The 24,326-nt window shown below is 41.9% G+C and overlaps 1 protein-coding gene across 2 annotated transcripts in view; it reads left to right on the top strand.

Annotated features, from left to right (window-relative positions):
- NRG3 (neuregulin 3) overlaps nt 1–24,326 on the top strand; it is a 619,340-nt gene that overhangs the window by 499,015 nt on the left and 95,999 nt on the right. The window contains exon 4 of one of the 2 annotated variants that reach the window (XM_081861188.1): nt 2,810–2,836. The exons of the other annotated variant lie outside the window; for it this stretch is intronic. Coding sequence (XP_081717314.1) covers nt 2,810–2,836 — 27 coding nt within the window. The remainder of the gene's footprint in view (nt 1–2,809; nt 2,837–24,326) is intronic. 2 annotated transcript variants of the gene reach the window in all.

A 24,326-nucleotide genomic window follows, 5' to 3' on the forward strand; every position in this document is an offset into this window, starting at 1 on the left:
GCTCTTCTGCATAGACTTTCAAAAGGAGCATAGCTTGATCTTGCTTTATAGTTGAATTTCTCATTTCCTGGAGATCAGATAACATATTTTGGAAAGGAAGCAAACTACTGGTATCTCAGCTGGTTTACCAAACCAAATAAACCATGCACAATAAATATTGTACTGTATTAGCATATTTTTTCCTCAGACAAACACTTATGTGGATGTCATGTATCATAACGTGGTTGAGTGTTATCTTTCAAGCACACATTGGGTGTTTGAATGCCACATATTTCTATAATTTCAAAATAAGGGTTAGTGAAATAACCAATATGGGAACAATTGGTCAATCTATTCAGCAGCAGTTCTCCACAGTTTCAGACAGGAGTCTTTCTCAGCCCTCTCAGTGTTTCTCAGGAGTCTGGGAGATACTGAAGATGGCATCTGGGACCTTTTCCATGCCAAGCCTGTGCCCTCCTGCTGAGCTGTGACTCTTCCCTTAGCTCACAGCATAAGAGCTCACCCTTTAACAGTTCTTTTGTTTGGACCTCACATGTTCATATGTCTTTAAATGAGATTCTCCACATCTCTGGGATACAATCCAGAAAAAGTTAGGCATGACTAAGTCCCACTGAAATCAACGGGACAAGAGTCTTGCAGCCAAATATATAGTGTCTTAATTTGAATCTAATTGTGGATCCCAGAGCAGTATACTTCTCCTGCTTGTAGTCCCATCTCCTTTCTACCAGCTCTTTTCTGCCTTACCTTGACCCATGTCTCTGGGGCCTCTGGTCCTCCTTTCCAAGGCTGCTTATTGCTTACTCTTCCACCCATAGGATTTTCAGCCTGCTTCCTCTTTGACATTACTTACTTTGACGTTGACTTACTATGAAGTCAACAAGAGTCTTAAGAGTCCTAAGCCACTCTGTCATTTCAGTCAATCATTGCACATAGCCTCACCACCACTACAAATATATTTTAGAACATTACAGTGTAGGATTAAGTGGTCTGGGGGTGAAAGCCATTAATTTCAGTGAAAGGTATGCCTAGCCCTTTCTAGCTATCCAGCAGAGCCATTGTGTATGCTTTTGTGTATGATCAAAGTACAGCAAAAAGCAAGCCTATTTGCATGAATGATCAGTGGGCAATATGAAATGTTTGGCAAATTATGCATCACTATGATTATTTTCTATCAAAACACCATGGAAACTGGATTTCTGTAACTTCAAGCTATCCTGGTGAACTTTCAGTGGGTGCAAGGGGCTTGCCTGTAGCCATTGTGTCTGAATGACACAATGAAATTTGGTCCATCTCTTATTAACTGGATGCTCTCCAGATGCTGTTTGTCTGTTATAAAATAAACATATACTTTAAGAAGCACACATCCTGGAAACAATTCACAGGTTTGTTATCCTGAACAAGTCCCACTGAAGTGGAGATCTAGATCAAAAGCAAATGGATCCTTTCACCCAGTAGAAATTCAAATAATGTGTTGCTCTTCATCCATTTGAAATCTTCAGGGAGGAAAGCTGCTGCTGGGGGGCGACATGGAGTGTGAAAATTGCAAGTCAGGAAAGGATTGGTATGTTATGTGGGCCCTACAAGAGAACGTCCAGCTGGATTGTAGCCATAGCAGTGTAAAAACCAGGCTGAAAACTTATATAATGCAAGCAGATATTTGTTTCTGAAGGTTCCTGATACCACTTGGAGCTATTTCTTGTGAGATAAGCAGTGTTCTATTTTAAATAATTCCATATAAAGCATACATGATCAGTATTCAGCGTTCCGAAGGTCTCTCTTCCAGGTGGCATTTATTTTTAGCTACTTTGGAAAGTACAGGACATTCTGAAGCATCTGAACATTGCTGAACCAACACTGCCAAACTATTGTGTGAAACACTTATGAGAAAAGCTTTTGAGGTTTGCATTGTTGCTCTCATGATGTACCCTGCATTTCTGAGGTTGCTTAGCAATTGTAAGTTGTTTAAACATCAAGCCAACAACAATGATAACTATGATTAAAGTACAGTCATTCAAAAGAACAGCTACCATACCTGCAAGTATAAATTCCTACAGAATGAAGGAAAGGGAAGGAAAAGAACCTTTTGCATGAAATACATAAACAAGAAAAAAACACACCAAGGGAGATGTGTATAACTGCACTGTTTCTAGACATTTCAAGTAAAGTAACCATATTGTCTTAGATAATCTTTTTCCAGGTTTTAGTTGGTTTGAAGGACCCTAAAGTGGGGGATATCCTTTGAAGCAAAAGTCAGAATTCTCTTCCACAAATAATAGGGCTTTCCCTCCCTCTTCTCCCCCACTGCAGTCCCACATGCCCCCAATGCGTGTCATTTCTAAATGTATTTATTAATCATGGTGCCTTGTATTGTAATATATGTTTTTTAAAATATATTTTTGGAGACATGGAAAACTTCAACTTTTGGGGGATATACTTCATATACATTTGGCAACGTTTTCCAGGAAGCAGCATCTTTTGACTGTATGTGCTACGAATTCTACACATGTAGGATTTAGTGTGGAAATTCCACAACAATGTTGGGGTACACTTGCTTTGATGGAGAGGTGTACAAATGTCCCAATTATATGTATTGTCTATTAACAGGAATGCTTTTGGACTATATGTGCACCAAATTCTAGCACTCTATGTCATATAGGAGTATCCTAGCAATTTCGATACATTCATGAATCAGGCTCAAATGTTTTTTTGCTTACAGCTTGTAATAATGTATTTGGTTTCAATGGCTCCTTACTAATGTTTACCTTCTCTTTCTTTTGTCCTTCATTTACATGCTTTCCTTGGTGTATAGCTCACCATTTAGGAATTGAATTCATGGGTAAGCTTTCAATTTTCTTTTAAATTTGCTGTTGATATTTAAATTCTCAAAAAATCTATTGTGTTACACTCTGTGGAAGAATTTCAGGCACTGCGCAGGATTCCAAGCATTGCCATGACTTGTGGTGTCAAGGTCTAAAGCTGCTGCATTTAAATGAAAGTTTTGTGACAACTATCTACGATTCAGGAGTTATTGGGCATCTCAGGCTTAGATTGGGGAGAAGCTCCTTTAGATTCCTCTTCTGTCATTTTCAGCTCAAAATTTTCCTCTCTGAGTTGCCATCTCATCTCTGAGTAGAAAGCAAAGGAAAGATGAGGGAACCCTGCATCTTTCTCCTCACAAATGAAAAACGCAGCTGTGAGAGAGCCACTTTGAGCTGGAAAAGTTTCAGGGTGATAAAATGTAACATGTATTGTGAGCGTTAGAAAATCCTTTTGAAGATCAATGAGAAGTGCCCGTATAAAACAAAGCCTCCTATTTTACAAGGAGAGACTGAAACTCAACCTTATGAGTTCATAGCCACTGGTCAGCCATATATTTTTTACAGAAGCCATGTTTTGAAGAACAGTAACACTGGCTGTGCAGTGGCATGTTCTGAAACTGTGTGCCTGTCACTTCAGATGAAGGCAGCTCACACAGAAGAAGTGGAGGTGAGAAAGGAAAGCAAGTTGAAGGCTGTTGGATCAAAGATATTAGTTGAAGGCAACTGAGGGTTTCCTGTGATAGTCTATCTGGTGAATGAGGTAAAGCATAGCAATATTGACTGTGGGGGTAGTTGTAGGCTCAAGAGGCATATACCACTGTCTCATAAGGATGTAGTCTATTTCAGAGTTGATCCCAGATTCCTTTGAGTCTAGGGCCAGCTTGAAATGGGATCTGCCCACACCTGACACAACAGGTCCTTCCCTCCCAGCCCTCCCGTTGCCAGCAGACAAATCCCATATCTCTGCAAAATGGGTAATTGGAAGTAGGGAGGCATTTGCTCACTACTCCCCTGCAATATTCTGTGTGGGTTGCCGTTGAAGGGGGAAAACTGTAGAGGGGCTGAGTTGTGCAAAAACCATTTGGACTTTTGGCTCTTCCTTTCAAATGTTGAAAGGTGGGCTGCTTGTGCTTTTGCACATCAGTACAGATGAGAAATCCAAGCCTAGAAATGGACCAGGAAAGCAAACAAGTGACAGAAAAAAATGGCTTCCTTCTCTGGGGGAACAGAAGAGATGCAAATTGCAGATGTCAGTTCTCCAATTCCAACGTGGCTTCTTGAGGACTGCCAATGTCCTCATCATGGGAAGTACATTCGGATAGCACTGCAGGTACAAGGTGAGGGAGAAAATGGATAATAGGACTGTAAAATATATATCTGGCCTTTACAGTAACAATACCAGGAAAAGAGCTTTGCCTCTTGCATTATTCAGGAGGAGAAGTTCCAAGCAGACGTAAAATGCCTCTTTAGATTATTTGGACCCTAAAGCCAACATTGAGTTTAAAATCTGTATGCTTGGGAAAGCAACATGGCCAGCTGCAGAGGGAATAGATGAATACTATATGAGGCTGAGACATTTAGCATTTGGAAACACTGATAAAGAGATCAGATCAAAGCTCATGCAACATTGCAGTTCAGCTCATCTGACAAAGCCAGGACTCTCTAATTCTGGTGCTGTGTCAGGAGTAGCAAACATTGAGCAAATGTTGGTGGACAGCAACTCCCATCGTCCCTGACCATTGGTCACCCTGGTTGTGGTTGATGGGAGTTGTATCTGGAGGGCACCACATTGGCTTGTGGTATAGCAACATAACTCCTACATCTTGCATGTGATGTGGAAGTAACTGAAATACAAGTGGCTGGCACTGCACTGAAGATCAAAAGCTGCAGACTGAAAAAGGGGCATGTATTTCAAATCTATGCATATTTACTCAGAAATACTTCCCACTGTGTTCTAAGCAACTTATTCTTAAGGTCCATGTGATTGCTGCCTAAATATGCAATCAGGCATGTCCAACCAGTCAATTGCGATCCATCGGTTGATCCTGTGGCGTTCATTGTCGACCATGGTCGATTGCGCCGGCGCTTTAGTGAATGCCTTATTTTCCTGCGTCTGCGGTTAGTGTGTGTGAATGAGTGAGAGCTGCAGACTTTAGGGCAGGCTTCCTCAAACTCAGCCCTCCAGATGTTTTGAAGCTACAGTTCCCATCATCCCTGCCCACTGGTCCAGCTAGTTAGGGATCATGGGAGTTGTAGGCCAAAAACATCTGGAGGGCCGAGTCTGAGGAAGCCTGCTTTAGGATGAGCTATTTAATGCAAGGGTCCCTCCCCCTAAAAAAAAAGCTCAACAACTTAGGTCTCCCCCCCCCTAAAAAAGCTCAACAGCTATGTGCAATCTCAATGGGTAGATCACACCCAGTTTTATTATACTGGGAGTAGATCACAGTCTCTATAGAGTTGGACATGCCTGCTATAGATGTATACTCAAAAGTAAGTCCCACTGAGTTCAATGGAGTCTATTTCCAGGTAAGCAGGTGTAGGATGGCAGCCAAAAATAGGCAAATCAAGTACCGAGGCCGAGACAGAAAAGGAAGCTTTCCCTTCTGGGGTGGGGGTGATTTCCATAAAACCCATTCCCTGCATATGGGGAAGTATGGAGTTTTATGGGGAAAAGGGAATTTATTCTTGAAGTATGCCTAAAGACGCAAAAGAAGCAAAAGCCTACAAACACAGCCCACTTCAAGCAAATAAAAGAATTCAAGAGCTGGTCAATGAATAAGATTATGTTTTTGGAATGAAGACAACACCAAAGAATACTGAGAAAGATACAGGCAGCCCAAAGCAACTGTTTACATGAGAAACACTGAAATATAACTGCATGTTGATAAGGAAGAACTGTAACAATTCTAGATGAAGCAATATTGGGAGAACTGAAGCAGTAACTGTTCCACACTTGAACATGCAACCATTACAGTGGATCATATGAGTCCACGGTGAAAATCCAAATTTAATGCACATTTACTACTATGGCAAAAATTTAAAATACTGAGTACAGTACTGCTACTGTTTTCAGAGCTGAAGGAAATTAAGGCTCTCTGTTTAAGGAGCAGCCATTGCTCTGAACATCATCAAGCCTGCCTGCAAAGCAAACACATTGCCAAAGGATGAGGCAATGGATATGATGATGAATTTCAAGGAAATGAAGAAGTGAAAGATTTAAAAATTAAAATACATATTCATGATAATGTGAAGTTAATCATATGGTCACACAGAGGTATGCAGTTCCTTATTAGGGGTGGACAAGGAAGTGGTGCCACAAAGATTAGAAACAATAGGCATATTAGAAGTGGTTAAAGGAACAACAGCAATGGCCTTCTACTACACAATACTATAGCTGTTAACTTGGAAATAAGTTGCATTGACTTCAGTGGGATTTACTCCTAGGTAAGTGTGTGTAGGATTTCAGCTTTCTTCTACCTTCAGCAGACCTCTTTCCAATGATCTAATCACCAGGCATGAGACAATAATCTGTATACACAACCTGTTTTAGGCATTAAAAGAGAAACAACAAGATTTCTCAAATTTCCCTTCTAAAAGTACACATGGTTAAACATCTGAAGAACAAAGCAACAGGGCCTTTTCTTTCCAAATAAAGTTGAGGTGATGGAGTTGCATAGAGTTGAAATACTCCAGCATTCTCACCACCCCTGAAAACTTCCCTTTGAGAAATTCTGGTTTGCATAATATTGCACGAGACTCTATTATTAGCTCATATTGATGGATGGAGGAAACAGTGGACTAAAAGTAGAGTAATGGAAGGATTAGAACCAAACCTCTTGCTGCCTCTAACCATAGTCTAATAATTCCAAATTATATTAACTGTATCCTGAAATTCTGCACCCTTTTCTCAGGTGGAGAAACTGAGGAGGATATTTGACTCAACAGTCTCCAAAAGAAAAGAAAAATATGTCCCAAAATGGTCTTCTAAGCCATTTTTGGCTCATAGTGCAATCTGTTAGAATAGGAATGGCAGTTGATTCTCAAGAATAGGAAGTTAGATCTGCCCAAATTGCATCTTGCAAAACACTGCTGTATCTTTGCAGGCACCTGCTAATGCCTGTGTCAGTGTGTCCTAGGCTATGGTGTTTTAGTCTACAAGACTTGAATCCTCATAGCTTAGATATTTAACTGGTGTGAGATTGTAGAAACCAATGGGAGGGCTGTGTTTTGTAGGGCAAAACCTCATGCGTCAGTGAATGCCTATCAGATAATATAACATTGTTGTTGTTGTTGTTGTTGTTGTTGTTGTTGTTGTTGTTGTTGTTTTTAGCAATCTCAAGCCAATGCCTCTCTGGGTTAGAAAACACAGATCTGTCAGTGTTTTCCCCTGACACTTTGCCTAATCCCTTTTGAGAGTGTCTGAAATGCTCAAGGCACAGAGTCAGCTAAAATTCTCCAGGAAAAAAAAATCACAAGCGAAACATGTCACTTACCCATATTATTTCAGACAGAAGCTCTCCCACCACCGGCTCAGTTTGTTTACAGCTATGCTAATGGTGACATGAAGTAAAGCATTGTTTTGACACACTCGTGAGGGAACCTTATAAAAATCAGAGCAAACAGCTGTTAAACTGTGAGTGGGAAGTTAGCTTATTTGACAGGATTTGGACACTGGCTTCTATGATGTTTGTTTTCTACAAAAAAATAATAAAATAAAATGTTTCTTTAATGCAGTCCTGCGCATGTCTTCTTAGAAGTAAGTCCCACTGCATTCAACGGGACTTACTTGCGAGTAACTGTATAAAGGGCTGCAGCTTTCATTTCCCCAGAAAATAATAGTAATAATTTCACATACTGCTTATCGGTAGACATTTTGGGAGCCAGCAGTAGTGGGTACTGGGTATTTTCTGAAGATTACCACATATAATCCTTTGCAATACTTTAAACCAGTGTTCCACAAACCCTGAGATTCCTTTATTGGGCACTTCTTATTAATGCTGTAATGGTGCAAAGGGATGGATGGGCCCATTTAAGCCTAGTCCATCCCAGCAAGTCATGTGACTTTCCAGGTGGAGTTTTAAAGGGAAATCCTGCAGAAACATAAAAAGTGAAGTTCTTACAAGGTGCTCTGAGGGTTGCACACTGCCCCAATCCCTCAAATAAAACAAAATCTTCTTTTGAACTTTTCCAAATAGGACATAAGGTAGCTTGCAGTCTGGAGTGGGTTGTGTGGGGGACACCTTGATGCCTCACACTTTGAGAATACAGCAGCAAGTCCCACAGGGAGAGATGGAATGTGCTAGCGTTTTGCCACCCTCAGGCAGAATTTGACAGAAAAAGGTGTCGGGGAGGGGCAGCCATGTTTCCCCCCCCCCCGCAAAGTTCCTCTGGAGAGAGATGGGATGTCATCAAATGACAGAGCACTTACTGCATCTGCACCCAAAGTGTGCAGCAGCAAGGAGCCCCATGTATTAGCTGCTCTAGGCTGTGGGTGACTGGCTACTCTATTTTGAAAAGAAAGAAAGAGAAGAAAAACTGTTATGTACTGAGCTGAATCCTAGAACAATAGGATCCAGAATGCAGCAGTCTGATTGGTCCACAGGAGCCACCCAATCCAGCTCCAGGTGGAAGTGAATCTGCGACCTGATTGGCCTGCAGGAGCAGCCAATCAGGCTCCTGGATGAAGTGAATCAGCAACCTGATTTGCCTGCAGGAGCAGCCAATCAAGCTTCTGGAGGAGGTGTATCTCTAACTGATTGGCCTACAGGAACAGCCTGAAATTAGCCAATCACGCAGGGCCCATTGTGTAAATAATGCATATATAGCTAGATGTTTTGGGGAAAGTTTCTTTCATTGCTACTATGAGCTGAATAAAGAGCATGAAATTCACACTCGACTCTGAGTATATTTCAAAAACATTTTTAGAGGAATGGGGGCAGTGAGCAACCCCTGTATGTCCTTGTAAAGGAATCAGTAATATTGTGGATTCTGAAGTGGACTGTGAACTGACCAAGTCATGATCCACTTGAATTGAAGCAGGTGAGCCTACTTTGGAATCTGAGTTCAGCAGATAATTCCCTCATCCCTAATGGTGCTTAACTTTCCTTGGGAAAACAGGGTGCTCACCTCCTCTAATCTTCCCCAGCAGTGTGCAGTGACACAAGAGAGTAGGGTGTGGCCTCAAATGTTATCTTATTTTGTTGAGACCCAACAAACAGATAGCAGACCTGACCCATCACCGAATGAGAACCAACTGTGAAATCTAGAACATTCCCAGAATGCAATACATGATGCTTCTGTGGCTAACGCATGCAGGTTTGTTAGATGCTGATATGGGAGGAGTTCCTCAAAGATAAAGAGGTTGGAAAAGCACTGCTTTAATTCAAAATGTAGAGGGTTTCCAAATATGTGATGTGAGCAAACTTCACACCACTTTCCCACATCACGAGGGAGAGAAAGCAAAGCTGATGCATTTGTAACATGGGTTTTATGTTCACATGGCAAACCTCACTGGAGCAATGACTCCTTGAAGCTTCATATGCGGGGGGGGGGGGGATGCCCTAAATCAGCACTAACATTGGAAGAGCCACAGCTTATACAGTGGTACCTTGGTTTACGAACTTAATGCGTTCCGGAAGTCCATTCTTAAATCGAGCCACGCTTTCCCTAATGAGGCCTCCTGCCACCGGTGCCCTTCCACCATTCGGCTTACGTTCGCAGACTGAGGTAAAGTTCACTAACCGGAACACCTACTTCCGGTTTTGTGGAGTTTGTAAACCGAATAGTTCGTAAACAGGGCTGTTTGTAAGCCGAGGCACCACTGTATATGTGTGTATATACACTGACGCTATCTAACTGTACATATGAAAATGCAAAAATTTGAATGTGGCAAACAGTTGTTTGCAAACACCGGTATCACACAAGCACACTTGTTAGGAAGTGAAGATGACGGGCTCCATCTCCCTATTTAGTGTCCGCTACAAAAAGTGTGAAATAAAGAAGGGAAAAGGAGAGAGATACCTGCATCCCATGTATGTCAACAACTCTGCAAACAGTGGGTGAAAATCACAAAGGCAGAGGAGAATGGAGAGAATGGATGAATGGGAGAGGCAAGAGTGACAAGTGAATGATCAAAGGCAGGATAAGGAGGGAAAACCTGTAAATAATAATTGAGTAGTAGTAGTAGTAGTAGTAGTAGTAGTTATTTATCTGTACCCTGCCCATCTGAATGGGTTGCCTCAGCCACTCAGGGTGGCTTTCAGCATATATAAAAACATAGTAAATCTATACAGGACTGCCTTCAGATGTCTCCTAATATATATATAATTACTCCTTGACAGTAGATTAAAATAGGGGTACAATTTAGTACATATTAACACTGTGCTATCCAATCATAAATGGCTTTACACAAAGGTAAGCCCCCTTGCTTTCAAGATGGCTTACCTCTGAGTAAACATGCTTAGGGTTTTTGTTATAGTCCCACACTAAAGGTCACTATCTAAGTTTCCCCCTTCACACAAAAAGAAACAAAGGCCCTATTACTGATACCCCTTCTCTGCCTGTAATATGTCCTGCATTAGCTTCTAAATCAGATGGATTGGGAAAGCAACACTGACCGCAAGTTTTCCTTTTTCTTTGAATATAAATAAAGTATTAAATAGTACAGATTCTCAGAACATAACTGGTTGTATTTTTTTTAGAGCATCTGTAGCTCATTCAGCCACATTTGCCATCTGGAGAGGAGGTAATAGGTATCTGAATAGCAGTGAACTGGTATTTTGTGTTTGGACAATTGGGGGCAGGGAAGGATCAGCATAGTCACAAGCTTATCAAAAAGTAGAGAGATGTTATTTTGCTTTAATACTGCACTAGAAACACTACGATTGTCTGTGATATCTGAACAGTTCAAAATGAATCTTGCTGGCAGCAGTGTGAGAAATAGCAGAAAGAGCAACAGTCTCGGCCCAGTATACCTGAAGGAGCGTCTCCACCCCCATCGTTCTGCCTGGACGCTGAGGTCCAGCGCCGAGGGCCTTCTGGCGGTTCCCTCATTGCGAGAAGCAAAGCTACAGGGAACCAGGCAGAGGGCCTTCTCGGTAGTGGCGCCCGCCCTGTGGAACGTCCTCCCATCAGATGTCAAAGCAATAAACAACTACCTGACATTCAGAAGACATCTTAAGGCAGCCCTGTTCAGGGAAGTTTTTAATGGGTGACATTTTAGTGTATTTTTGGTCTCTGTGGAAGCCGCCCAGAGTGGCTGGAGAAACCCAGCAAGATGGGCGGGGTACAAATAATAAATTATTATTATTATTATTATTATTATTATTATTATTATTATTATTATTTGCCAGGGTTCGTGCACATGTATGAGTTCGTGCCTGAGCACAAGAATCAAGAAGTAGCCAACCCTTCCCTCAGAGATTTCACTTGCGTGTCAAGACCCCGAGCCCCCCCCCCTTTTGTTGAATAATAATGAGTGGACACCATATTTAGGTTAATGGGCAAAATTTAGGCCACAACTTTATTGGTTACAGAATGTGAACGGTATTGGCTTAGGCACTGGAATTGAACCGACTATAGCTGACTCCTGCCCACCTGCAGGAAGTCCCACAAGGGTTAACCACCAGTAGGGAGAGCACATCAACTAGGATCTCCCCCAGGGTCACCGATGGGGGTTGTGCCATGGCCCTAGCCCCGTCTGGACTTTGAACAGAGACCACGCCCCTCAGATTCCTTTAAGAGAATACCCTTTAGTATGGAATACTCTTTAGCCATACGTCCCCTCCCCTGAACAAGGTTTTACCAATGCCTAACTGCCAAACCTTACAAAGTTGTTGCTATGAGGTAGGCAAAAACCAAATGGCCAGTGCCAATCTGCCAAGGGGAAAAATTCCTACCAGGCCCCTCAGTGGCAACCAAGCAAGGTCCATAGCAAGGCCAATATGTTGAACGCATGAAAAGAGGGCCGGAGGGCGGGAGATCTGCAGAAGCCGGAACAAGAGGGAGATCCGCTTGCAGTGCTATGGTTTAAAAGGAGTTAGCCATGGGTAGGAAAACTGAGGCCCAGGGACTGGATCCAGCCCAATCACCTTCTAAATCCAGCCCACGGACGGTCTGGGAATCAGCGTGTTTTTACATGAGTAGAATGTGTCCTTTTATTTAAAATGCATCTCTGGGTGATTTGTGGGGCATAGGAATTCGTTCTTTTTTTCTTTCTTTTTTCCAAAATATAGTCCGACCCCCCCCCATAAAGTCTGAGGGACAGTGGACCGGCCCCCTGCTGAAAAAGTTTGCTGACCCCTGGAGTAAGCCATGCCCCCCGGCCAACCGGATTGGCCAGCCGGGGGCCATGACTTGGGGCTTCCCCAGCCCCCGCTGTGTGTGAAGGCCACATGATCTGACCGCAACACCATCCCACTCAGAAGTGGAATGGCTTTCTGGAGACCTGGGGGGCAGAGGGCTTAAATCCAAAGTTTGGCACTCAAATGCACGTTTTAAATTTTAATAGGGACAGCCAGAGAACATTAAATCGTGGAGTGGGGAAGAGAAAGCTCTTTAAAAGCAGAATTTGCATGTTTCTTTTCCCTGATGCAAATATCTTTACCACTTACATGGACTGTGCAAACTCACTGTTATTCCAATCCTTTCTGAACCATGGCAGGGTGGAACATTTCACTGGCAGTCGAAATGTAATTGTTATTCTGAAGGAGCATCCTCCTAAGCCTGTGACCAAACCAATGTCAACAGCATAAACCATAAACAATTTTATGCACGAAAGGCATAAAGCCAGACCATGTGTGACTCTAAACTAAATATTGCCGTAGCATGAATATAGCACTTCAGCAGGTGTTTCCGCCGAACAAACTGGCATCTGGCATTTTTACAATGTCAAGATTACTGAAATAGAGCTTAGCATATATAAATCTTCCTAAAGGTTTATTTGAATCTTATTAGTGCCACTCAGGAAAAAAATCAGCAAAATCCTTCATGTTCCATGTTGGAAAATTAGTCTGGGTTATGTTGGGAGGTGCCTCTCTGGGTCTGCTCTGTGAGTTTTATAATCAAATAATGAAATGTCAGTTATGCTATATTGTATTTTTGACAATGAAGCCTCTGGCACTAATGAGCTGAGCTGATGTGATGGTTTGTAACATTCCAACTACATGAAGAACAAAACTGTCAACAGCAAAACGTTTAGAATCCAGTTTCTCTGAGAAGGGATAGTTGGTCTGTTTAGCACTGAATAAACCTCATATGGGCCCTATAGATAGAGGAGTTCCCAAGTCAAGCTTTGTTTGTGTGAATATTCATCTTTTTTCCTTTTCAACCTTTTTGGTACTGCCTTTTCACTTCCTACTGTTTCTTCTTCCTTTCTGAGCTGATCAACTGAGTATGATCAGAGATCACTCAGTGAATGGGATAATGTTACAAGATCGGCACTATTTGGTCATGCAAAGAAGCGACTGAAAGTGAGGGTAACAGTCAGCAAGGGAATGTTTTCCAAAAAAAAAAAAAAAGGAAAAAAAGCTAAAAGGGGAAAGTGGTGCTAGTTATGTGACCCCCCCCCCGAGCGATATGGTGAAATGCTCTGTCACAAGAGACTAGGCCCTGTGGGACTTGACATCTTTCCGCAGGGCTTGCAAGATGGAGCTGTTCCACCAGGCCTTTGGCTAAGGCATAGTCTGACCCCCCTCTCTCCTTCTGTAATCATAGAACTCTCATAGAACTCTAGCCCAATGGTTGCCATTAATTTGATTTTGAATTGATTTTAGAATGTATTTTAATTTATTGACTGTGATTTTATGTACACTGTGCTATTTTTACTTGTTGTTAGCCACTCTGAGCCCGGCTTTGGCCGGGGAGGGCAGGATATAAATAAAAAATTATTATTATTTATTTATTTATTTATTTATTTATTTATTTATTTTTAATGCTGACATTCATAAAAAACAACAACCTCAGAACCATATTTAATAGGAGACCATTACTTCCCAAAGAAACCTCAACACAATATTAAGACTTCAACATTGGAGGGACAAATTTTGCCTACAAAAAACATCATTGCCTCCCCTCTCCCCTCCACCAAATGTGTCTAACTAAACTTCAGTTAAAGCTTGCATGCAAAAATGTGAGGGTGGGAGAAAAGGGAAAGGGTGCCTTTGTTTCATTTGCAGGCACTTCTGGAAGGGAGGGGAGAAGTGAAAATCAGTGCTTTCCTTTCTTTCGTTTTCCTCCCTTGGCTAATGTGTACCAACCTCCCCCATTTCTAAGCACACGGATAATTGCAAGTGAACATTACCGCAGTAACACTGGGAATCAGGCTCTGAAAGTACATGACATGCTTAGCTAAATTTAATTGGTCACCTTGAATTATAACGTCAATGGTTACGGTCAAACTTTAATTTTACCAAGCCACAGAGGTTGCCTCTGCTAACGATGAGATCAGCAAAACTCTTCAAACGATATATGCTATTTTGCAACCAAAAATTCAGCTGCACAAGACATTAAATATATTTGCCTGCCCTGCTTGCTACTCTGTCCATCTTGCTGTCTAGCATGATAAGTCTGTAACAGTACAGTGGTAGCTCAGGTTACATACGCTTCAGGTTACATACACTTCAGGTTACACACTCCACTAAGCCAGAAATAGTGCTTCAGGTTAAGAACTTTGCTTCAGGATAAGAACAGAAATCAGGCTCCGGCGGCACGGCAGCTGCAGGAGGCCCCATTAGCAAAAGTGGTGCTTCAGGTTAAGAACAGTTTCTGGTTAAGAACAGACCTCCGGACCGAATTAAGTACTTAACCTGAGGTACTACTGTACAAAGGATTTAACATTAGAAATACCAAGGATATTACACTGGGAATTTGTGATGAGCTGCAAGACTTACATAGTTTTTTTCTCTAGGTACTTAAGAATTCAGTATCACAAAAGTGTGACTCATGTTAGAAGGTAACAAATACATTATATTCACAACACTTTAATTCTGGTGCTATCAACATCATGTACAAAGAAATGCACAGTGCTTGATAGATGACTTAGGAATGATAACAGGTAAAAGCAATTAATTATGTTATCTATTTCTCAGAATGTTTGTTCATACTGAAAATCCAGTCCTGACAGGGGGATTTAGAGGAATGTTCACCTAGCAGGCAGGGAGACATCCAAAATGATACCAAGCATGAGATCAGGGAATAGGCATTTAGTCCAGGTATGGAAAACAGGTTCCACCTAGCAGGCCAGAACTTGAGCTCACCCTGACCTCCTGCAGATCACTTTGGCAGATAGGTGGGGCTGCCCATCTGTCATTTACCAGGTGTCATCATGATGTAAGGTGAGTCATCTTCAAAGGAACCAATAAGGAGCATTTTCCAAGTATTGGAATTCAGGGGAATATTATGAAGCCAACAGTCGGAGAGCCATTCCTGCAGAGATTAGTAGTAATGCTTAGCATCTGTATAGAGGTTTTGAGTGTTCAAAGGTGGAACCCTTTCAGATGTGGGCTGTTAATGCTCCTGTATGTACACTGCCAGTCAGTGTAGACAATGCCAAACCAAGTGGACCAATGGCCTGACTTTGTATAAGCCAGCTTCCTATGTTCTGAAGGCCACCAAGTGAGTTCTTGGCAAAAGAAGCAGTGGACTAGGAACTTCCTCCTTCACAGGCCTTCTCATAAGCCTACTCACTTCACTAAATCACACCAGCTCTCCATTAATGATGAAATTAACACAGTCTTTAAAAAATGTTGCTCATTGTCTCAAGTGCTTTTTAAGGAATCGTGGTTTATGTGTTTTAAGAATGCATTTCAGATTTCAGCACTGGTGAGGATTTATGAGACAGAAGCCACTAAGTACTTAGATTCAGAACACATTTGCTTGCACGAGTTTGGATTTCAACTGACATAATTAGGGATGGGAGAGAAATTTGATTTTCTTTACATTTTAATGATAAACTATATAATTTGCTTTTCTTGAAACTGTATATGAACCTAGACATGATTATCCTCTGAAATTCACACACTTCCAGATTTTGTGTTGCAGGTCTCCAATTAAGCAATGGTTTAAAAATGCATACGTTAATGAATATAACATTGCAATATCACATTAGGGGGAATTGCTTACAGAAATGTGCATTTTTTTCAAAACTGCATGTACAAAAAAAAAGGAAAAAATTGCACTCAAATGCACAAATTCACAGACTGATGTGGAAATGTGGAGAAATGAATATAGGATTGGAAAAGTAAGAAATGAAAGAGCTTCAAAGTAGCATTCCTCCATTTGTACAAGTATTCTTGGGAGCAGTAGGTTTCTGGATTAGAACTTTAAAAGCATGAAGATCACAGGAAGACTTGCCCCTATCCTGTAACACTGACGCTTCTCTAAGTGACATTTCTTCTCAGTTAAGGCTTTGTTTAACTCATGGTGAAATATTCAGTCCCAGACACGTGGTCAGAAGAGAAGCAGCACAGTTACTGCTGCTGCATTTTCCTGGGATGTGACATTTCCTACAAAGGTAAGTAGAGACACAGCCTGTTTTGTACACATTCTACTTTGTTTCAGTTTAAATGTGTTAATTTTTATTCTCTGCTCTTAGGGGCACAGGATTTTTTCTGATAGTAATCTAGAAGATGTCAACATTTTTGTTACATTCACACATCCAGGACTGATTCTCCACCATCATACTTCGGCTAGAAAGCAACTGCATCTTGCATTTTGCATCCAGCTACAGCAAAATGCTAAACCCCAGAATAACACGTATGAATTCACTTTACAGTGTTACATGATTAAATGATTTAAACTGATCAGGGTTCCACCTAATCATTCCTGTAATCAAGAGAATAAGAGACCAGCACTACCTTAGGAGTACTTCAAACAACACATGCAGTGAGGCTTGGGAGAGGCAACCAGATTCATATAAAGCCCATGCTTTTAGCATCCAGTAAAGTCTTGTTTCAAGTCAGAAGGGCCTGCTGGATCAGGCCAGCAGCCTATCTAATCCAGCATCCTGTTTTCATAATGGCCAACCAGATGCCTGCAGGAAACCCACAAGCAGAATTCAAGCCCCAATCACTCTGCCTTCCTGTGGCTTCCAGCAATGGGTATTAAGCATAATGCCTACTTACTGCAGCGGCAGATCATAGGCATAATGGCTAACAGCCATGATGGCTCTCTCCTCCGTGGAAAAAAAGTAACAAGCTGAAAGAAGATAATTTCCTGCAGGTAAGCGCGGAAGGAGAAAGCAAGCCCAAGGTTCTAATATGAGAGCTTTCCCGGCCCAAATTTTGGACATAGGGGTGAGATGGAAGGAGATCCAAATGGCCAGTGGAGCCAAATGTCCGAGTGCCATTCTCAACTCCCTTGCGGCAATACTCTCACACGACTTGCCAGCGCTGCTTATGGCAGCATCAAAACAACACCTTAACAAAAGGATGAAAGGCAAAATGATGGCGCTACCCAGTCATATTGTGCCCCCAAACCACTTGGGGGGTAAGTCGCTGAAACGCACCACAAATCTGCCAGTTTAGAATTAATCAGTGAATTGGGGAGGGAAGGATTTTCCGCTTAGAAATAGTGGGTGCCGTGACTGCATATGGGACAGAAAAGAAAGTCATATGCATCCACCAGGAGTTTTTGTTTGCTTGTTTTTGTTTTTGTTAACTGGAAAAACAATTTAGACAATTGAAAAATCTTAGTCAACTAGTTGCTTTAAAAAAAATGTTTTTCTTTTCTTTTCAGGGGAAGTGGAATGCAAGAGAAGAAAATGTGCTGTGATGTGGCTAATGTTGTTGTTGTTGCTTGCTGATGTGTGTGCTGAGTCTAAATAAAATACTCTCTCTCTTGGTTTCACTTCTTTATTTTGCGGTCTCCTTACATCATCACTACCACCCACGTCTTTCCACATTATAAATTGACAGTTGTCCCAAATATCTGTTTATTTCTACAATGGATATACCACTTAACGCCATAGCTTCTAAGCACTGTACAACAGAAACTATTACTTAGAATGCCTGCAGGAATGATAATAGAACTTTCCCCCAAGCACTGCAATATAGTGACAGTTATAAAAAGTAATTATGGATCCATGAAAAAAGTGATTATACAAGATTTGTCTAATGAATGGAGAAATATATCCAGTAGAGTTTTCTGTTTGAACATGGATAGGTTCACAGTAAGCTGAATCTGAATATCTGGTTCTGAATAGAACAATTATGTCAATATATCCATGTATCCCTATAACTTTTGTTGTTGTTGAGGGGATATGTTTTAACAAGAGAAAGGATATGGTGTTCCTCTGTATTTTATTATTATTATAAAACATCACTTCTAATCTCGAAATAATACAGTTCAGTCTGTGCTTTAGATTGATGAACCATGCCCAATTAAACAAGGCCACTGTGTCTTCAAATGGTGAACCACATACAGTACAAGTGGAAACCTTGAAAAATCCTACCCTTCTCAACACTTGTGCATCTGATTTCATGACCAGTTGCAGGTGCCTCATCTGGTATCACATTTCGACAACTTGTAAATATTCACAAAAATACTTTGGAAGGTTTTGTGCTGTCCTACATTTAATGCGTGAATGTCCTGGTGCAACTCTTAATTCTTTTCCACATATCTCTGGCAGTGCAGCCTACGAGATAGAATCAGCCCTTGTTGTAGAGACTTTCCAGCTTGCTTTCTCTTAACATATGGGGCAAAGGGTGTCTGTGATGGGTCCCAGAGTGAACATTCAGGATGGCCACAGTTCAGGATGGGACATTAGCGTACCATGAAAGTGGCTGAAATGTGCCTTGCAAAATTGATGTGCTATGCTGGATGCATCTACTACTTTATGACCCTCTGGTTGAAGAGGATCTATCCTCCCTCTGTTTGCAAGTATATGGGTAGTACCTTCATCCTGAAGAAGGTGAGAAGAATGCACCTGGCAGCTGCCAGGCACAAGGGAATTTCAGAGCGTCACTCCAAACACTTGTCTGATGCGGGAAGAGTAGATAAATCAGAAGCCTCCCAACTGAGAGGAAGAGCAGTATGAATACAAAATAAATATAAATAAAAAATTAACTATCAGTCTTGTACATTGCAAGGAGGATGCCTGTCCATCATTTAGTAAGCTGATTGAGAAAATATATGTATATATTTTTTAAGCATGTGAAGAGTGTGCCCCTCCAAATTCAATCTGGAGGAACCCTATGCTTCAAGTCTTAACATTTCAGGAAATGTTGGCCCAGAGTCCTGCCTCTGGATGTGGGAAACTCAGTTCCCCACTTGGCCAGAAAACTCATTGGGCAGCCTTGAGCAAGGTCACATTCATACCATATTTTTAAAGCACATCTGAAGCATATTTGTTCCACCATGGAATCCTGGGAACTAAACTGTTGAGAGTGCTGGGAATGGTGAGAGGAATATTTGTGAGAGGAATATTTCCTAGAATTCTTTGGGGGAAGCCTTGTGCTTTAAATGTATGCTGTGGATGTGACCTCAGACATTCTCTCTCTCTCTCCCCCGCCATTTCCACATAGTATTCCTGAGAGTATATAATTAGAGAACTTAGTGTACCATGAGCCCTTGAATGACAATTGGATACATCTAATAAATAAATGTGACATATAAATGAATATGTGCAAGAAGTAAGCAGTCTCCCCTTGCATCTCCCTTCTAGTTTGCTTTCTCTGCTTCCAGGCCTTTGCTTCCCCCCTTACTTTGCATTTCCATAAACTTAATCCATTGGTAGCTTGGATTAGTGGACTGAGATGATGGATATTAGCCATGAAGTGCAGTTACTAGGAGTCATTGCTAAAGAACAAATTAGCTCAGACTTACTGTAATGTTGAGAGGGGCGTTTTGAAGTTTTTCTCATTTGCAGTTAGAATGGCTCCTCTTGTCACTGCAAATGATACAACCGTTGAAAAACTGGGGTTGCAACGTGAGTTAAATTGCTGAGTTCATAAAATATGAATGCCTAGAAAATGAATACACCAATGTTAAGTCGGTTAATCAGTTTTAGAGAAACAAAGGAACATTTTACTTACTATAAGATGCAGTTCCATGGGATATTAATGAAGCCATAACAATGGCATCTTTGCCTCTGTGCTGGTCTTTTCTATATCCACTACATTTGTTCAGCAAAGATAGATTTAAATGTAGGCTTGGCATGGGAAAATGAGAAACTAAAATTGTTGGATTTGCCCATCCATACTCAGCAATAGGTCCGATTGAATTCAGTGGGGTTTACGCTCAGATAACAGGGTTAGGATTGCAGCCTATAATGAGAAAGAGATTTGTCTAAAGTCACTCTGGATTTCAGGACAGTGTGGTTTTTGGTATGCATCTCCCCTATCTAACTCCAACCTTACACCTTTGATACTACAGTGTTTCTCAGAGGTTGACCAAACACAATGCAAAAAAGCTCACTGATTTCAAAATGTACAGGGAATTAAGAGGGAAGGAATAAAAACAGAACATTTCAGAATGATCAAGTATCAGCAGAAACATATGGATTGAACCAATCAGTTTTCCCAACAACAGCAATCTACTGCATGGTCACTGTGTACTTGCATGGGAGTAATAAAAGAGTACCATTGAAGTGACAGCTTTTGAATCTAGTCTTTAAGACATCTTTCTGCAGGCTTGTGTTGAGTTTCATAAGCTTTCTGCAGGCTTTTCCATGAAGTGTAGATGCCTGAGAGGGGTGAGTCGGGATGAGCACACCAGTTGCAGTCCCTGCCATCAACTGATCTTGGAGGTCTCAGTTGAAGGGAAGTGACTATGTGAAGCAGGGACCCAGCAGTATCTGTGAAAATTCTGGATTCCCCAAACTTCTCCTGTATCCATAGAGGCACCACACAATCTTGCTCTGTGAGTTGAGGCCTACAGAAACGGTGATGGAGAAAGGTAGAGCAGTGTGCTCATCCCTGTGTACCACCCTTGTGTTTATTTTTCCTTAACCTCAGAACGTTTACAGAGGCTTTGGTTCCAAGTGTGACAGAATGCTGGGAAAATGCTGCTCCTTCTAATGCAGATTTGTAAAGCTAATTTTGACAGTCAGTTGTACAGTGGTACCTCGGGTTAAGTACTTAATTCGTTCCGGAGGTCCATTCTTAACCTGAAACTGTTCTTAACCTGAAGCACCACTTTAGCTAATGGGGCCTCCCACTGCCGCCGTGCCGCCAGACCCCAATTTCTGTTCTTATCCTGAAGCAAAGTTCTTAACCTGAAGCACTATTTCTGGGTTAGCAGAGTGTGTAACCTGAAGCGAATGTAACCCAAGGTACCACTGTATATTGATTCATTAATTAGCCCACAAAAAGCTACTGGGCTACATTTCGTTTACTCCCCTACTTAAAGGCTGGTAGGCTGTGTTTATATGCTGGGGGCGGGAGGGCAAACCCACTTTCCACAGCCAGAATGGAAATATAGGATATTAAGCTCTTAGCTAGCCAATGATAATAATTTTAAAAAGTCTTCTAGCTAACTGGCTGGTAGAGGAGAGACAGAACTTAAGGAAAGGCTTCTGTTCCTCCATAGCCAGTGTGGAAATCAAGTGGACTGGTTGAGGAGAATTGGACAAATCCCTTCCTCCCTTCCCCCTGCCTGCCAATTTACTTGCCTCTTTGCAATTCCTGGTCACCTGTGCCTACCAGGTAGGGATAAAGGAGAAATTTGATTCAGTTCGCATATAAAAGCAAACCCAGCTAAACTGCACTTTCTAAAGCAGCATGAAAATGAAAACAGCTGTCCTTCGAAAGTCACATTTCTCTGAATTTTGCAATGCAGTCCTCCAGCCAAGTAATGTGTGTAAAAAATGCATGGTCCAGGCTAAAGTGTGGATTAAAATGCATGCATTAGTAAAAGTAACATACACATATGCATTGTATTATGGGCAATTGCTTTGCAAAGATTTGTATATTAGGCAGAATTGCATACAATTGCATACAAACATATCCCTTGCTGCCCAGGTGCGTCCAATGGCTGCCTGAGGGTACTTAACTGCAAATGAAGCTGCCCCAACCTGTAGTTTTGTGACTTAATCACATGAGGCAGCTGCACCTGAAGGCAAAACATTCATGGCTATCATAGCAGTATTGCTGGCTACAATGCTAAATCCTTGCTGCTGCTGGAAGGTAAGTGCCTTGAGCTTTGTCTGCTGCAGGAGAATGACAATAATAATTTTATTATTTATAGCCTGCCCATCTGGCTGGGTTGCCCCAGCCACTCTTTCCCCCTCCCTAGAACCTTGCCCTCCACCAGGGCCAACCCCACAATTTGAGGAAATTTTTATTTATTAAATTTCAATACCACCCTTCACCAGAGGATTACAGGGCAGTTTACAATATAAAAACACAAAAATACATAGCATGGTAACAAAACAAAACAAAAAAAACCAATAGCCTTCCACCTTTATTGAATTGAAACATTGAAATTCATTGAAGCATTGAATTCTCTCTTTAAAAACATTTTTTTAAAAAGTTTTCTTTTATATATTTTTAATTGAAGCAGGTCAAACAAATCAATATAATAAAAATAACAGAAAGGCACAAAAAAACAAGCGAGTGACTTCTCAATTGGGTTTCAACTAGGGAACTCTGAGCAAAACATTTCCGATTTTCTGAACATTTACAGGGTTCCTCCTGTGTGAGAGCTCTCTAGTCCTGAGGTATGGTCAAAACTTTCTCCAAGCATTCGTAGTTTTTTTGTCCCATGTGGAGCATATCTTTAATTCACCTTGTTCTTTGCTCTTCCTTGTGCCTACGTCCTCTTTGATTTCAACATGGGAGTAGGCAGATCCAAGAGGGCCAGAATTCAGAGGGAAGAAGGGGCGTTGCTATTTATGACTAGGGGAGCTCTGCGCAAATCTGCTTTGACACACGAAAAGAGGTATCTGCGCGTGTGATAGCTGAAGTCGTCTTTTCTGCATTTATGCTTGCTTTGAAATGTGAGGAAACACAGACCTAGCTGGTTAGCAGTACCTCCCACATTTCACACCCTTGGCACTACAATTTCAGGTTATTGTTGGTAATCATTCTGCGAAGGTGTTTAAGCCATTCTGTGTTATTAATATGCCTATAACATTCAGTGTTGCTGCTTACTAATAGCTGTTGATACAGAAAGCTCACATATTCCACGAGAGTTAATTGGGCTGCAACCCACATACATTGCAAATAATGCAGCTTGAAGCAAGCTCTTAGGGATATTCAGTCAATCTCACGGAGACTGCCGTTATCTAGCAGCTAGCAAACAGAAAGAGAGAATCCTTGTTAATTTGGTGAATGGCATCATAAAGATCATGTTCTGCAGTTTTGTATATCGTGTCGGTTGGCTACGTGGCAGAATGTCAGGACAAGCCTCAGACTTTAGGAAGAAATGAGGCTTTTCTGCATAAATGCCAGTGCAAATAGGTCTCATTCACATCGGCCACCTGGGGGTCGTGGTGGATGAGTAGCTTGAGCAAATAGATTTATGACCACTTAAAAGCCTTTGAAACCAATGTTACTGTGTGATGTGCTCATGTGGATACATGCTGTTTGTTAGTCAACAATGCACATAACAGCCCACCATCTTTAAACTGGCCCAGCACATCACTGCTTTTGCCCAATGAGAAGTGCTTTCCCATAGCTGAAGAAATATTACTGCTCTTGGGCTCCGTTGTATGAGAAATAGGCCTCTGCTTCTTAGTGTTTCTGCCTTGAGAGCTTGTCTTTTCCACATCAACTGCTTAGGGCTAGTAGTGAAGATATTGGGTGCGCTGTTGGGGGGGGGTTGTCTGCTGTAGTGCCATTATGGCTGGACGGCAAGACCAAAGTACAACATTGGTGAGCAAGTGGCATGTAATAGAGGTACAATGTACCACAGCTACACTAGGCACCCACCATCTTCAACTGAATCATGGCGCCAGAGCAAGAGTGGCAATAGGTTCAGCCAGTCAGAGCCATCTTTGGGGCATGGGGCCAATGAGGGTGCCAGAGAGCGGGTGTGGGGCTCAACTATAGCCTCAAGCATGTAGCCACTGCAGCAAAACTTTCCTTGATGCTGCACATAGCGAGATGAGCTGTTTGCAAAGGGTGTACTGTAAGAGGGGTGTGGGGTTTTTTGAGGGGGTTGTCTTGGAGGTATAAAGAATGGCAATGGAGAGCGAGTTGGACTGATTTACTTTGCGACATGGGGAAGATGGGAATGGATGTGTAGCAGCCATGTAGAAGGAAAGATGATGGTGCAGGCAGGGGTGGGCTTTGCTGTTTTGAATGTCAGTGACGCCCTGAGCGAGGCGAAAATTCAGCACCCCCCGCGCCACACCTTCTGTTCTGCTCAAATGACTATGTCATAGCTGCTGTGCCCTGGGGCACCCTCTAGCCTTGACACCCAGTGTAGCTGAACCGGACACACTGCCCTAAATCTGTCTCTGATGCGGGGAGTTGGGGGCTCAGTCCTCCAGTTTGGACTCGTTCATCCTTTCTTTGTAGAAACATTTATATTGAGGGCCAGCCCAGGACATTTTGCTGCATGACATGG

The sequence above is a fragment of the Podarcis erhardii genome (genome assembly GCF_964252035.2).
Source record: "Podarcis erhardii genome assembly, chromosome: 5".
In the NCBI taxonomy this organism is placed as follows: Eukaryota; Metazoa; Chordata; class Lepidosauria; order Squamata; family Lacertidae; genus Podarcis; species Podarcis erhardii.